This window comes from Marmota monax, unplaced genomic scaffold (assembly GCF_021218885.2).
Source record: "Marmota monax isolate L192 unplaced genomic scaffold, Marmota_monax_Labrador192_F-V1.1 WCK01_AAM20220418_F8-fsc00046, whole genome shotgun sequence".
Taxonomy (NCBI): Eukaryota; Metazoa; Chordata; class Mammalia; order Rodentia; family Sciuridae; genus Marmota; species Marmota monax.
Window position 1 is genome coordinate 2739194 of NW_026692486.1, and position 13669 is coordinate 2752862.

The window sequence follows — 13669 nt, forward strand, 5'->3', positions numbered from 1 at the left end:
AGAAATAGTTTCTTGCCTGCACATCCACACAAGAAAGTAAAGTTGAATGTGGATTTCTTTTGCTTTCCTTGTGGCTCTGGGTTAACTATAGAATCAGGGATAGGATCAAAATCTGAGGTCCAAATCCACAGTTTCCCTCATAAAGCCACTAATCCAACCTTGAGGTTCTGAATGTGCCCTTTCAATCAGTTTCTAAATCTCTTCCCCCACAAGTAAACAACATGTTACCCAATAAACAGCAGCGAAAATATGCAGCCAGCTGAATTGCTTTGGTACTGTAGCTGCAGCTTGCCCCACCTGGGCTGGTATTGATGGCATCATTGCAGTCTGTGTACTGGCTCCATACCTAGGAGCCCTAAGTGGCACTTACATAGAATCTGTGCCTATATTTATACTCTACCAGTTCAGAAGAGTTAGTATCCCACTCCACGACGCCCTAAACTAGGAAAGTCAGCTTTGTCTCATTGTACCCACAAAGCCTAAATCTATAAGGCAGCCTCAAGGTGACCAAAGACCTTAAGTGTAAAAGGCTAAATGGAGCACTTGCCTAGGAAGAGGCCATTGCACAGAGAAGCACTCACAGCTCTCAGTGGAAATCGGTGGCCCAAGCATTGTGATTCCTGTAGTTATACCTCACTGAAGATGAAGCGCTAAAGCAACTGGGCACAAACATCTTACTGGATGTGTCCTGAATAAGGCTATTCCTTTCCTCCATATCCAGCTGACATTCTGAAATCAATTAGCATTCAAAATTAATGCCTTTCATGCATAATACACCTAGCATTAAAATAAAATTTAAAAAACCCAAGATGAAGTGTTTCCACGGCAGTTTGGCATTTTTATACCAAAATCAGAAGTGTTTGTCATTCACCCCTCTTTTATATGCATAGGTGTGTGTGTGTGTATTTACAATGCCCAGTTGATTTTATTTGCGAAAGAGTCACACTGCAATCATGCGGTGAATTAAGAGTCACTGGAAAATAATTCCCTCCAGTCAAATACCCCATCCACCTGGACTTTCATGTCAGGGTACCACATTCCTAAGAACTAATGACAGTTACATTTATGCCCTAGAAACCTATTAATTATCGATGAATTAATGGAAATAAAGCTGTGTTTCATTCAAAGAATGTGGACAACTAGAGTAGAAGGCTGTGAATAAGAGTTTTGGATTAAAAACAGGTCAGCCTCCAGAAGCCAGATAAAAGTGAGGTAGGCCCCTTTATATTATGGTACCTTGTTTTAATGAATTCAGCTTAACCTTGGTCAAACTCCCAAGATAAGATAACATGTACAAGAAAAATCAGATATAGCTTAGCTTGTGCAATGGGTATAATCTGATAATCTAACAATTATATTAAAAGGTAAAGGAGAGAACTCAGGTTTTCCTCTTAACATTACCTGGAAGTATTCAACAACTGTTTAACAAGCAACAGACAGATTCTGATTAAATGATCTTTTTCTAGCCAATATTATTGAGCCTCTTACTGTGCAGCTGCATCTTAGACAAACATATTAATTGCTTTAAATAAGTCTCTGGGGTAGGTCCTCTTCCCCAGAAGCAGTGCCTGAGACAGAAATTTTTGTGCAAGTGTGCTGTTAGTTTGTGCTCTCAGAAGAGGGAAAGAAGACGCAGGATTAGGCAGGGTAAATGCTAAGCAAAGATGTGGTCCTGGCACCTTCCCACAGGGATCCCCGGGGCACAGATTACACCATGGAGTCATCCCAACTTGAGGCAAGGGCCATATTTTTGTGAGCTTTTAGCAGCCAGGGGCCAGGAGAGAAATGGGACACCAGCAACATCCACTATGGCAGCTACGCTAAAGGGACTAAATCTATAGCAGCCAAATAAGGGAGTAAGAGGTATGATTCTCATTCCATCCCTGACCTCACCAAGAACATGATGGTATGGCCACAGGCCTCTCACAGACCTCTCTAAACATCAGTCTCCTCAGCTGTAAAATGGGAGATGGGAAAAGCAGGTAGGGTAGGGTCCATTTGATCATCCCTACACTCCCACTTTGAAGAGCAATGAATTCAACAAGGGAACTGGTGGGGAGGCTTACTGAGGAGTAATGATGTTCTTTCTATTCCTGGAAGGGAATTAATTGATGTAATTGTGTCCCTGAATGACTGAATCATTAAAAGCTCTTCTCTACCTGGAATAGCTTGGGGAAACACGGGCAAATCTAAGAAGACAAGCAGTAAAGTTACCCTGAAGACATATATACTAAAAAGGATGGCAAGACTCTGACTTTAAACAAAGCGCTTTCTTGGCAGTTTACCTCAAGGGAGCATTAGTGCAACCAGACAACCTCATTTAACTGACTCCCACATCAAAGTGAATTAGAGGCAAGAGGCTGGGATGAAGTGACAGCAAGAGGCTATCCCTGCAAAATGGTATATCCTCTGTGGAGAGCAACTGGGCAAAAATTTATAGAAATTTTAAATACATTTATTCTGTGACCACATGGTCCTCTCTCTCTTGGAATTTATTCTATAGGAGTAAGAGTGTGAAATGACATTTGTATAATTTTATTCTCTGGGCCACTTTGCCAAAAGTAGTCAAAGATTGAAAACAATTCAATAGCCCATCGTTCAATCTGTATATGGGGTAAAAATGGGAGCTCATAACCCACTTGAATCAAATTGTGAAATATGATATATCAAGAACTATGTAATGTTTTGAATAGCCAACAATAAAAAATTTAAAAAAACAAACAAAAAAAAGAAATGGATTTTGAACTAATGCATCAGAAGGTCAAAATGTTCAAAGTGATTTAAAGTTAAAAGAAAGCAAATAATGATATATTGAAAAGATACAGCTTTTTTCAACTCATTTGTTGGACTCTTCAAACCATTCATTAAAAATGAACTAAAGTGAAGAAATTTTCAATAAAATATGAGTCTTTTATACCAAAAAAAAAAAAAAAAAAAACAATGACGACTATGGCACCAATCATAAAATAGAAAGCTGTGTAACCTAGAATGTTCTCTACTGAGAACATTCTATATTGACATGGACAGTTGTCAATAACACATTGATTTGTGAAAAAGCAAGGGGGAAGAATAGTATGTTGCAGAAGTATATATCCTATTATGATATGATAGTATTATGTCATATCCAGGTGTAATTAAAATATCCTTCTTTTACAGAAGAAATGGAAGTCATCAGAATACATATGTTTATATCAAGTATATCCCTGGCTATGTAGAAGTTGTTTTTTTGTGTACCTAGAAAGAAACTTCTGTACACAACCATCTATAAGGGGTGAGGAAGTGGGACAATAAAATAGATGAAGACATAGGTCGGAATGAGAAAACTTTCTGAATTTTTTCCCCAAACACCTCGGACTACTCTGTAAGGAAAATGGAGCATCTTGTTAGAAATAAAATGAAAAATTTAAAGCATCAGCAAAAGCTGGCCACTCCAGCTTTCCTTATTTCATGCTCTGGCTCAGGGATTGGCAGAGTACGGTCAGTGATGAGATAGTTGTGACAAAGACCATGTGGCCCACAATACTGCAAAGCTTTACTATCTGGCCCTTTACCAGAAATCTTGGCAATCCTCACTTTAAACTGTAGAGTTATTCATAAAACAGCTGTGACCACATATATCCATTGATGTGGATAAAATCCTTCTGACACTGAAGGATTTTGTCTTTTTGAAGTCAGATTTCTATCCACAGTTTATACACCAAGAGAGACTGGATACTGCACTAGGTACAAAGAGAACGTGGACAAATGGCCCCGGTTTTAAACCTGAGCTCTGTCCCTCACCATTGTGTGACCTTCATCAGCATAACTTCTAGCATTCTCAGATTCTTGTCTCTGCTATGTTGTCCCTCGTAGAGTTTTTTGGAAGTTTATGTATGTTATTGTTAACCAGGAGCTTAAATAGTAACTGTTAGTAGTATCGTCTAATATTGTGATTTTTTTTAAACAGGGTGATGACCAGTTAAATGTATTTGGAGAGGACACCATGGGAGGTGAGTTTCCTTTATTGATCAAACCAAAGAGGTCACTTCAATAGCTTGAAACAATTAAACATCAACTAATAGCTAGTAAAATGTAAACAATGTGTACTTTTCCCTTGGCCAGGGAATATGGATCTTGCTTTTCGTGGCCCATGTGATAAACCAAAGGGATTCATTACTAAGAGATGCATTTCCTAAACGCCCAGAGAACATGGCTCCCAAGGTGCTCAATGAAAAGAGGATGCTTTGGTCAAAAATACTTGGGAAACACTTACCATTCAGTCTCCATTGGAAGATTCACATGTGTAATATCATAACAAGGCCCCCACAAGTCCCAGTAAAGAGAGCTGTCTAACTTTAATTTGGCATTCTTCAACTTATTTGGAATACAAAACTAAACTCTTTCCTATAGAGTGGTTAAGATTCTGCAGTGTACCTTTGGGACCCAACCCAACCTACACCAAGATTATACTGCTTTGTGATTTTTATCATATCAAAAGTCTCATCAAACTAAAATATTCATCCCAAGTTAGCTATAAATGTAATTGAAAACAGATAAAACTATGTGGATTGGGAACTGTTAAAAAAAGAAAAGGGCCGAGCACAGTGGCACAAGCCTGTAATCCCAGCAGCTCCAGGGGCTGAAACAGGAGGATCACAAGTTCAAAGCCAAACTCAGCAATTTAGCAAGGCTCTAAGCAATTCAGTGAGATCCTGTCTCTAAATAAAATACTAAAAAGAAAAAAGGGCTGGGGATGTGGCTCAGTGTTTAAGTGTCCCTGAGTTCAATCACCGGTACTGGGAGCAAAAAAAAAAAAAAGAAAAAGAAAAAAAAAAAAGTTCATGATTGTTCTAGGTAAAATATTTCCATTTTGTAAGAAAAGTTATCCTTAAAATTCATGGAAATATTTTAGTTTTGATTGTGAACACATGCAAATAAGTGATTTGGTTTTTTAAATAACCCAGTCCTAACCCTGCATTGATCCATGAACATGAGGTGGCCGATACAGTGTCATTTGATGATAATGGCAATAGCAATATGTGAAAATCACAGTTACCAAATGATATCATTGTGATCCATGGAGAAAGGCACATAAACAGGAACCATATCTTAGCTGTCACTTAGCCAAGTACAAATAAGCAAAAGTCTGTCTCAACTGGATAGGGGTGACTGATTGCTTCATTAAGTTTCCTTTCTTCCTGGTTATAAAATTAACATACACTCACTGTGAAATTTTTTTTAAGGAAGGAACTAAGAGCTATCTAAAATATTATGACCTATAAATAGTCGTGGCTATCATTCTAGTGTATTTCATTTCAGTGTATTGCCTACATAACTATTTTTGCATAGTTGAGAATACATGTAGACATACAGATATCTCCAAATCTTTGTACATATCGTAACACAATCTGTTTCCATGTCATTAAAAACACTGTAAAACTTAATTTGTAATGACTGCATTGTATGAATTGTACCATCATTAACTAAACACTAACTTTTAAAAAACTGAAATAGGATATGATCATATTTAAGGAAAAAAAAGACCTACAAGAACTATGGTCATTTTTCTAGACTACAAATAGATTCACAGTTACTCAACTTCATGAAGTAAACTGGCAGGTGGGAAAGCATGAGATGACCACCTCATCCCACAAGTTAGGGACACCATATCTTTATATATGTGGGAGGAGGTAGAACTGTCACTCAGTCAATGGTGGAGTCCTGCAAATATGTAGCATTATGTATACAAAAAGTACTATCTCAGTTTTGCTAAAAAATAATGTTTATAACTGTCAAAATAATGAGCTATCTTTCAAAAGTAGTTATCATCTGCATAAAATATAAAATGTAAGCCAGACTCCTATCAATTCATTTTAAGAATGAAAATGGCCATTTTATCACTAAGATAGAAAATAAAAACCTACAACCTCTCCAAGTACTCACACCCATCCATCATTTTAGTCAACTCATACCCTGAGGACTGGCAAAAGCGGCCACTCCCAGGACCCAGGAAAGAGCCTAGAACTCCACTTGGACCACAGCTCAGGACTGACTCCATCAGGTCCTGCCCTTCTGTCCTGGACCCTCCCTACTTAGACAGCTTCTCCAGGAACCTCAGCCCAGGATCTGAAATGCACATCCAAGGGCTGGACCTCCAAAAAAAAAAAAAAAAACATCAAACATCTCTGAACTCTAGTTCACTTTAAAATTCCAAGCAAGTTTTCATCCTACATCATGATACATTAATGTCCACTCAGTTGCCTTGCAAATTTGAAGAGTATCTCCCTTAGCATAAGAATTAGCAAGAATAATAAATTATTCAAAACTATCTTCAGTTACTGTATCAGCACTCACATCTGTCTGACTCAGGGAAGAATCTAGCCTCAGATGCATCTAAAAACCTGACTACAAATATTAGCTCTTCCTAACCACAGCCCCCATTGTTAACACCCACCACTTCACTGTAGAATTTTACCTGGCTTGGATTTGCCTAAGTACATCAAGGAAATGCTTCTAGAAGTCAGTGGAATTCTTGCCACCATTTTGATTTTTACACTACTGATACATGTATTATTAAATTTTTTTTGTAAACTGACTCACTGTTTTTAATTACTTATTTTAAAAGAAATTTTATATCACCACTTTAAGTGGAAAATAGCATTATTTACTGTGAAATAAAACTTGTTTTTTTAATATTGTCTTCAGATACCATATTTTAATTCTTCTCTGTTAAAAGGGAGATTATCCAATGTGAAAAAATGTGAAATAATACCAAACTGAGATACTTAGAAAGACTTAAAAACAAGTTTTAAATTTAGCTTTGTGATTCATACTATTTAATATCATCTGTTTTACCACCTAAAAGTAATAGTGCATGTGAAAATAAAAATATATTGCCTGGATCTGGGAATAAGGCTGAAATGGTTATCAGTGCCTATTAATAGCAACCTATTAAGGCATCTACTCAGCTTTGAGCTTCTAATCAAGCAAAACTCTGTAAGGTTTGAATTTTATATGACATGAGTGAAATCAGGGTTCCAATGTAGTACTTCTTGCAATTAACTTATATTGTTCTTATTTTTAAGGCTTCATAGAAGATTTGAGGAAATGTAAAATTATTTTCATGATGGGTGAGTAATAACCCTCAAATTTTCTAATACAATTGCTAATAATAACAAGTCAGTAGCAAAAAAAAGAAAAAAAAATGGCAATTCATTTATCACTGTTGAGAAGTCATGTTTGCTTTTTGGTCAAAATAACCCCTAGGAGGTTTTCAGATTATGGCTTGCACTTATGCAGTTTTATATTCCTTTTGGCCTTGTGTCTTTTCAGCATAGAAAAAGCAGGATTCAGAAACATCAAACCCCTGAGTTTAGCTCTACAATTAGCTCTACAATTACAAAGTACCTCATTACAAGGACAAGGGGATGCTGAACGTTAGTGTCTAAGACACACCTTTTCTGTTTGAACACCAACCCTCTCCTTTTTAAACTAAATGCATCAATGACCACTATGCAAATATACTTCCATAGCCACACCCTGTATTCTACACAGCTAAAGACAATCTAAAGTGGGGCTAGGGTGTAGTTTAGTGGTAGTGCCTGTGCAAAACCCTGGGTTTTCAGCACCAGGAAAAAAAAAAAAGCCAAGAAAAGCACAGATATTGTCAGAACGCCTCCCAAAACTTATGCGCTTTCTGCTAATCATAAAAATTATATTTTTAAAAGTACACCTGCCTGTACATTTTCAAAAAAAAATCTATTTATATTCAGAAATAATGAAAAGATCCACACCTCTTCAATGAGTGGGAAGAGAGTAGTTGTCAGCACCACAGAAATGTAATCAGATAAACTTTGAATCTTGCATACTAACTCCAGGACGCTTACATGAAAATCTGAGTAAATCTGTCTCATTGTCAGACATGGAATCTGAACCAGAGAAGCTAAGAGATTTGATCAAGGTCATTCAACCAACTGGTGGAAGGAGGGGACAGCTTAAAAGAAGTCCCTGGTTCCAGGGTTCCCCACTGCACCACAGGGTCATGTTGGCTGTTGTCCTGAACAGCTGCCTCATACATCCAGCCATTTGAGAAACATTTCTTGAATCCTGGACCCATCTGGGCAGTGAGCAGGACTCATGGAGTTTCTATCCCAGAGGAAGAGAATAATTAAAATATCACAAACCTTGAAAAGTGTTAGGAAAGAAATGAAAAGCTAAAATTGGACAATCGGAGCAAAGCATTTGGAGTAAAAGTGGGTGATGACTTCAGAGAGGGTGACCTGGGAAGACTTTCCTAAGGAGGCAACATTTAAATGGAGAAGGAAGGACCAGAGGCTAGGCATGTAGCTCAGGCCTAGAGTACTTGCCTAGCATGCATGACACCTGGGTTCAATCCCCAGCACCACATACACCAAAAAAGAACTTGAAGGAGAGGCTGGACCAGAGAAGGGTCCAATGGGAGGCAAGAGGGGAAATTCTAGTCCAAGAGAATAGCACCTCTCAAGCAGTGGGAATTCCTGAGACCTGCCTTAGTGCAATTTCTCATCTGCATGCCTCTAGTTGATCTAAACCTTGGGAACTGGATGGACCCTTTTCACACTTACTTTGTATTCTTTTCAAAAAGTAAAAGTATATTTCTTATTTCCCTTGCTGAGGAGGAACTCATCGTAATTTCAAAGTTGTGCTTATAGATTACTAAAATTTTCTTTCCACATAAATTTTATTTATCAATTTTCTTGGCTGCAGACAAATACACAATGTATTATATTTTCTGTGCAGCTCTTATGTTAGAAAACCTAAATTAAGAAATTTTAATTTAAATTATGGAGAAACCTTTGAAACTCCATATGTAGACATTCAGAATAGGAATCCTTTATTATCATAGAGAAATCTTTCCTTTTAAGAAAGTGGTCCAAAAAAGCTTCTATCAATAATACAGCCTGTTGTGTTGTTGTTACTGTCTCCAGTAGTAATGTTTCAGATTTATCCACTGTTTCTCATTCATAGTTGGGTTTTGAAATATATTTTCAAATGTCACTTCTATCTGTCTAGGAATAACTAAAGACCTTGGCTTACCTGTTCTGAAGTTACGTGCCCTTTAGAAAGTCAAACAGCACAATATAAAATCTTTGACATTAGACAAAGCTTGAGACACTCAAAGATCCACAGACCACACTGAGAACCGGTGCTCTGAGCAAGAGGTTTTTCTTGCATCTAACTGAACATTCCTGTATTTCAACTTATTGGTCAGTCACTACTATGGTAAAATGATCTGAGCCTACTATTTAGGCAGAAGGTACAAAGCCTCTGTGATATGAGGGAAATGACTTCTACATTCCAAAAATCAAGGCCTTGATCCCAAATTCTTCCTTGAGAGATGGCAGAGTGGATTTGGGGGGCTTCATTATCACAGGTCACTTTGAAGCTTGTAAAAACTCTCAGGATGTCATAGACACACCCATAGCCATTTGAGTGATTTTTTTTCTTTTTTATTATTAATTTTTTATTTTTTTAATTAATTATACATGATGTTAGAATGAATTTTATGCACCTTGATATATCATATATAGATGGGATACAATTTCTCATTTTTCTGAGTGTACATGTTGCAGAATCATATTGGTCATGCAATCACATATATACATAAAGTAATAATGTCTGTTTCGTTCTACTATCTTTCCTGTCCCCACTTCTCCCTCCTTCCCCTCATATTACTTCCCTTCACCTAATCTAAGGTAATGCTGTATTTCCCTAGTGTCCCCCTCCTTATTGTGAATTAGCATCCACATATTAGAGAAAACACTTGGCCTCTGATTTTGGGGGATTGGCTTACTTCACTTAGCATGATATTCTCCAACTCCATCCATTTACTGACAAATGCCATAATTTCATTCTTCTTTAAGGCTGAGTAATATTCCATTGAATATATTTATCACATTTCATTTCAGTGAATTTTAATAAACAAAAATCAGGTGATTTCCATGGAACTCTTGTGGTTTTGTCTATATAAGATGGCTGAATTTTTCCATTTTTAAATTATTGTCTTGACATCTACAAGAACCACAGTAGTATTAGCCAGAGCCTAGCTTGACATTCTCACTGTTATTCCTCAGATAAAATTAATATTCTTAAAGCACTCACCCCATGTTTTAAACTATTGATTTTATTTATTAGTTTTCTTGGCACGCAGAAGACAAAATTTCCTTTTGTCTGCAGAAAGGTCCAAACTCTTAGACCAACTAAGACTCTCCTGACGGGCCTCAGTGTGTCCTTATCATTTCCTACCACATCCTCTTGTTAGTCTTGAACTCCAACCCCACCTGCATCCCTGCTCTCTCCCAAGCTTGCTTTTTTGTCAATCCTTGCACTTGAAATGTCTTCTCCCCTATCCAATCATGCCCCAAGTTCAGGTTTAAGTTCTAGCTCCTTGAGAAGTCTTCTCTAATCACAAGCCTTTCTCCTCTGGGCTCCTCCATCCCTTGAGTCTTTCTGGCTACTTCTGATACCTTATATGACTATGAAAAAATATATTTGTTGGAATAATGAAATCTTGAGGAAGCAGTGTGGTTCGTTTCCATAACAACAAAAATAGCAACTGAAAGTCCTGGATTGGAACTGACAGGCAGGTTGTGCTGCTCTGACTATTTCTTGCAGGATGGTTTTCAGGTTAATTGTGAGCCTACTCAGATGCTCCATGAAATGCTACCCTCTCACTGATGACAAGCAACTCTTACCCTAAGCTGGCTCATTTGCAAGGCAAAAGTTTCCAAGTGGGGAGCTGATGGCAGGGGCCACCATCCAACAGGAGAAAATGTTCAGGGAAAGTGTTCCATCTGCACCAAAAGGACAGGCCACATGAGCCTAGGTGGCCTCTGAGTGTTGTGTGAATGTCACCCTTTTTGTTCTTGAAGAAAGCCACTCAATAGCTGTTTAGAAAAATACCTTTCAAAGAACAGAGCACACAGAGGGTAGTGCCAGATTAATCACAAGGGTTGAAAGAGTTCTCTGAGCTTTGGTTGCCTCCACACAAGATACAAGAACTGTGCTGGTGTTCAAGCTGGGCCTCATTCATTGCTGAGAGTATAAAAATTATTTGGAAAATGGAGATATATGCTTTAAAGACCCTCATTGTGTCTCACTAACAGGTGACTAGTTTTCCACCACCTTTTTTGTTGTATTTCTTTCTCTCCTTCCTTCCTCTCTTCTCTTGATTATTATTGGCTTCTTTTCCTCTTCTCCATTTTCATTGCCTGCCTATGCCCAAAATGTGACATAACCTGAATTCCCATTAATTCATAGCCAGAGCCCGGATACAAGTGCTATAATGTGGAGCACACATCTGACTAATCAGGTGAGCTGTGATGTTAATGGCATAATGATCAAGACATCATTCAATGGCCGTAGCTTCCAGTGTGTCAGGGACACAGATGGCCTTGTGTATGCTGGCATTGGTGCTATGAAAAATTGTTTTTAAGTAGTCAGCTTTGAGAGGTATACTGATAAATATTTTATGTTACTCTGTGCATTGTTAACCACTGCACAAATGGTCCTACTTATTTTCCTGAAGAAAACTGGAGAAATAAAAATTTTGACCTAAAACTCAGCATCACAATGCCTGTCATTTATTTCATTATAGCCCTGTTGTCATTTCATTATTGCCCTATTATGAAAGAACTGTGGATTAATTTTTTCAAATATCCTTAATTATAGATGGACACAATACCTTCATTTTCTTTATTTATTTTTCATATGGTGCTGAGGTTTGAACCCTGTGCCTTACACGTGCTAGGCTAGCGCTCTACCACTGAGCCATAACCCCAGCCCTATTAATCATTTTTTTTTTTTTTAGAAGTAGTTACTTGGGGCTCAGCATGGACACTTTTTGTTTAATTAACTCACATGTTTAGAAAATTAAATTCAATTTTTATTCAATGAAATTAACTTTTACTAATGTAAATATGGGGGGAAATCTGATTGTTTTGACTAGGTGTGTCTGTAAGAGAAACCAGAATTGAGCACTGAACGCAGGCCAGGCACTGTACAAAGCACCTTCTGACACTGTCTTACTGCCTGCCTGTATCCACCCTATGGAGAAAATGCCCGTGCCTTTCTGACTTCTCAAGATTAAATCACCTGTTAATAAGTAGTATATCTGGAGCTTGAAATAGTTTAACACTGGGCTGGGGGTGTGGCTCAGTGGTAGAGTGCTTGCCTAGCATGCATGAGGCCCTGGGTTCAATCCACAGTACCACATAAATGTAAAATAAAGATATTGTGTCCACCTAAAACTAAAGAATAAATATTTTTTAAAAAAGAAAAGAAATAGCTTAACACTGGCAACAAATGCTGCTGGTTTTCTTTCTTGAAGGACTAGTTTTACTTACAGTCAAGGAAATGTCTACCGGATACTCAAAACTGAAAGCCCACAGTTTGTCTGCTAAATGGTCTTTTGAAAAGTAGAAATGATATTCAGTTAAGAAAGTGACTAGTTGAGCAACTTAGTCACACCATTTTCCTGTAAATGACATCATTTCATTTTTCTTTATAGCCTTTCCTTGAGGAAATCATTATTCCTAGCTGCGCTGGGAGCTTTATGCATACTTCCCATTTTGTCAAAAAAAAATATTTTAAATGATATGCACCTAAGAGTGAAAACTAAGATGTTCTTAGGTAACATACGTTCCTCCTTCTTTCCTTTCACTCCAAGTGCGGAGTAGTGAAGAATGCAATGGCTGGCACACTGGACACTAATGATTCACCAGTTTCACCATCATGCCTTCTGCACCATTCACGGAAAGCCAATCATTTCTTGCTGTTATAATGAAAATAAGGAACCCCCAGTGTCTGGAGGCCACACTGGGAGAACTACAAGCTGGGGTAATTGGGAGGGGGTGGGATGTTCAGTAGGTCCAGGGGACAGAAACAAAACCCAGGCTTAGCATTTAGGGGATCTTAGAGGGGAAGAGTCCCATGTGCCATTTTCACTTGTCCTTTTGAAAGCACAGTTGTGAGGAAGGGATCATGGGGAACAGGGTGCAGCTTCAGAAAGCCTCTTTCTGTTGTCTCCTGGAGGCTGGGTGCTTCTGAAAGTTTCTCTGTACCCAGTGGCACCAGGCATGTCTGAAAAGAAGAAAAGCCTGTGCCTTTGTCAGAAGGTGGAAGAAGAAAGCAGCAGAAGGGCCAACAGGAGGCCCAAGGCTGGGTTAGATGGAAGCAGGGGAGCACCTCAGGGGGCCAACAGCACCAGGACTGGAAGAAGAGCAAAGAAACAGCCCCGACGTGGAGACCGAACTGTAAACTGGACTGTCCACATTGTCAGAAATCACTGGATTGAACTGAGAAACTCAGACTGGACTTGGCTGAGTTTCTATCATGAAGTGAAACCAGGTGGCTCTCGAACAAGCCTGAGCTGATGGTTAATTTTCGGTAAGAACTTGCTTGGGTCGGGGGAACCCAGGTAACCAGTAAAACATTATGTCTGGGTGTGTCTCTGAGGATGTTTCCAGGAGAGATTGGCATTTGAGTCTGTGAGCTAAATCTAAATTAGGGAAGACCTGCCTGCATCCAATCTGTTGAGGGCCCAGGTAGAACAAAAAGGCAGAGCAAAAGTAACTTTTCTCCTGGATATGGGTCATCCAGTTTCTCCTGCCCTCAGACATCAGAAGTCCAGATTTTGTTTTCTCTTTCCACA

The 13669-nt window shown here is 38.4% G+C and overlaps 1 protein-coding gene across 2 annotated transcripts in view; it reads left to right on the top strand.

The window, feature by feature from the left end:
* Ak5 (adenylate kinase 5) overlaps positions 1 to 13669 on the top strand; it is a 265150-nt gene that overhangs the window by 198032 nt on the left and 53449 nt on the right. For both annotated transcript variants that reach the window (XM_046443172.2, XM_046443171.2), the window contains exons 9-10: positions 3947 to 3989; positions 7065 to 7109. In XM_046443172.2, coding sequence (XP_046299128.1) covers positions 3947 to 3989; positions 7065 to 7109 — 88 coding nt within the window. The remainder of the gene's footprint in view (positions 1 to 3946; positions 3990 to 7064; positions 7110 to 13669) is intronic.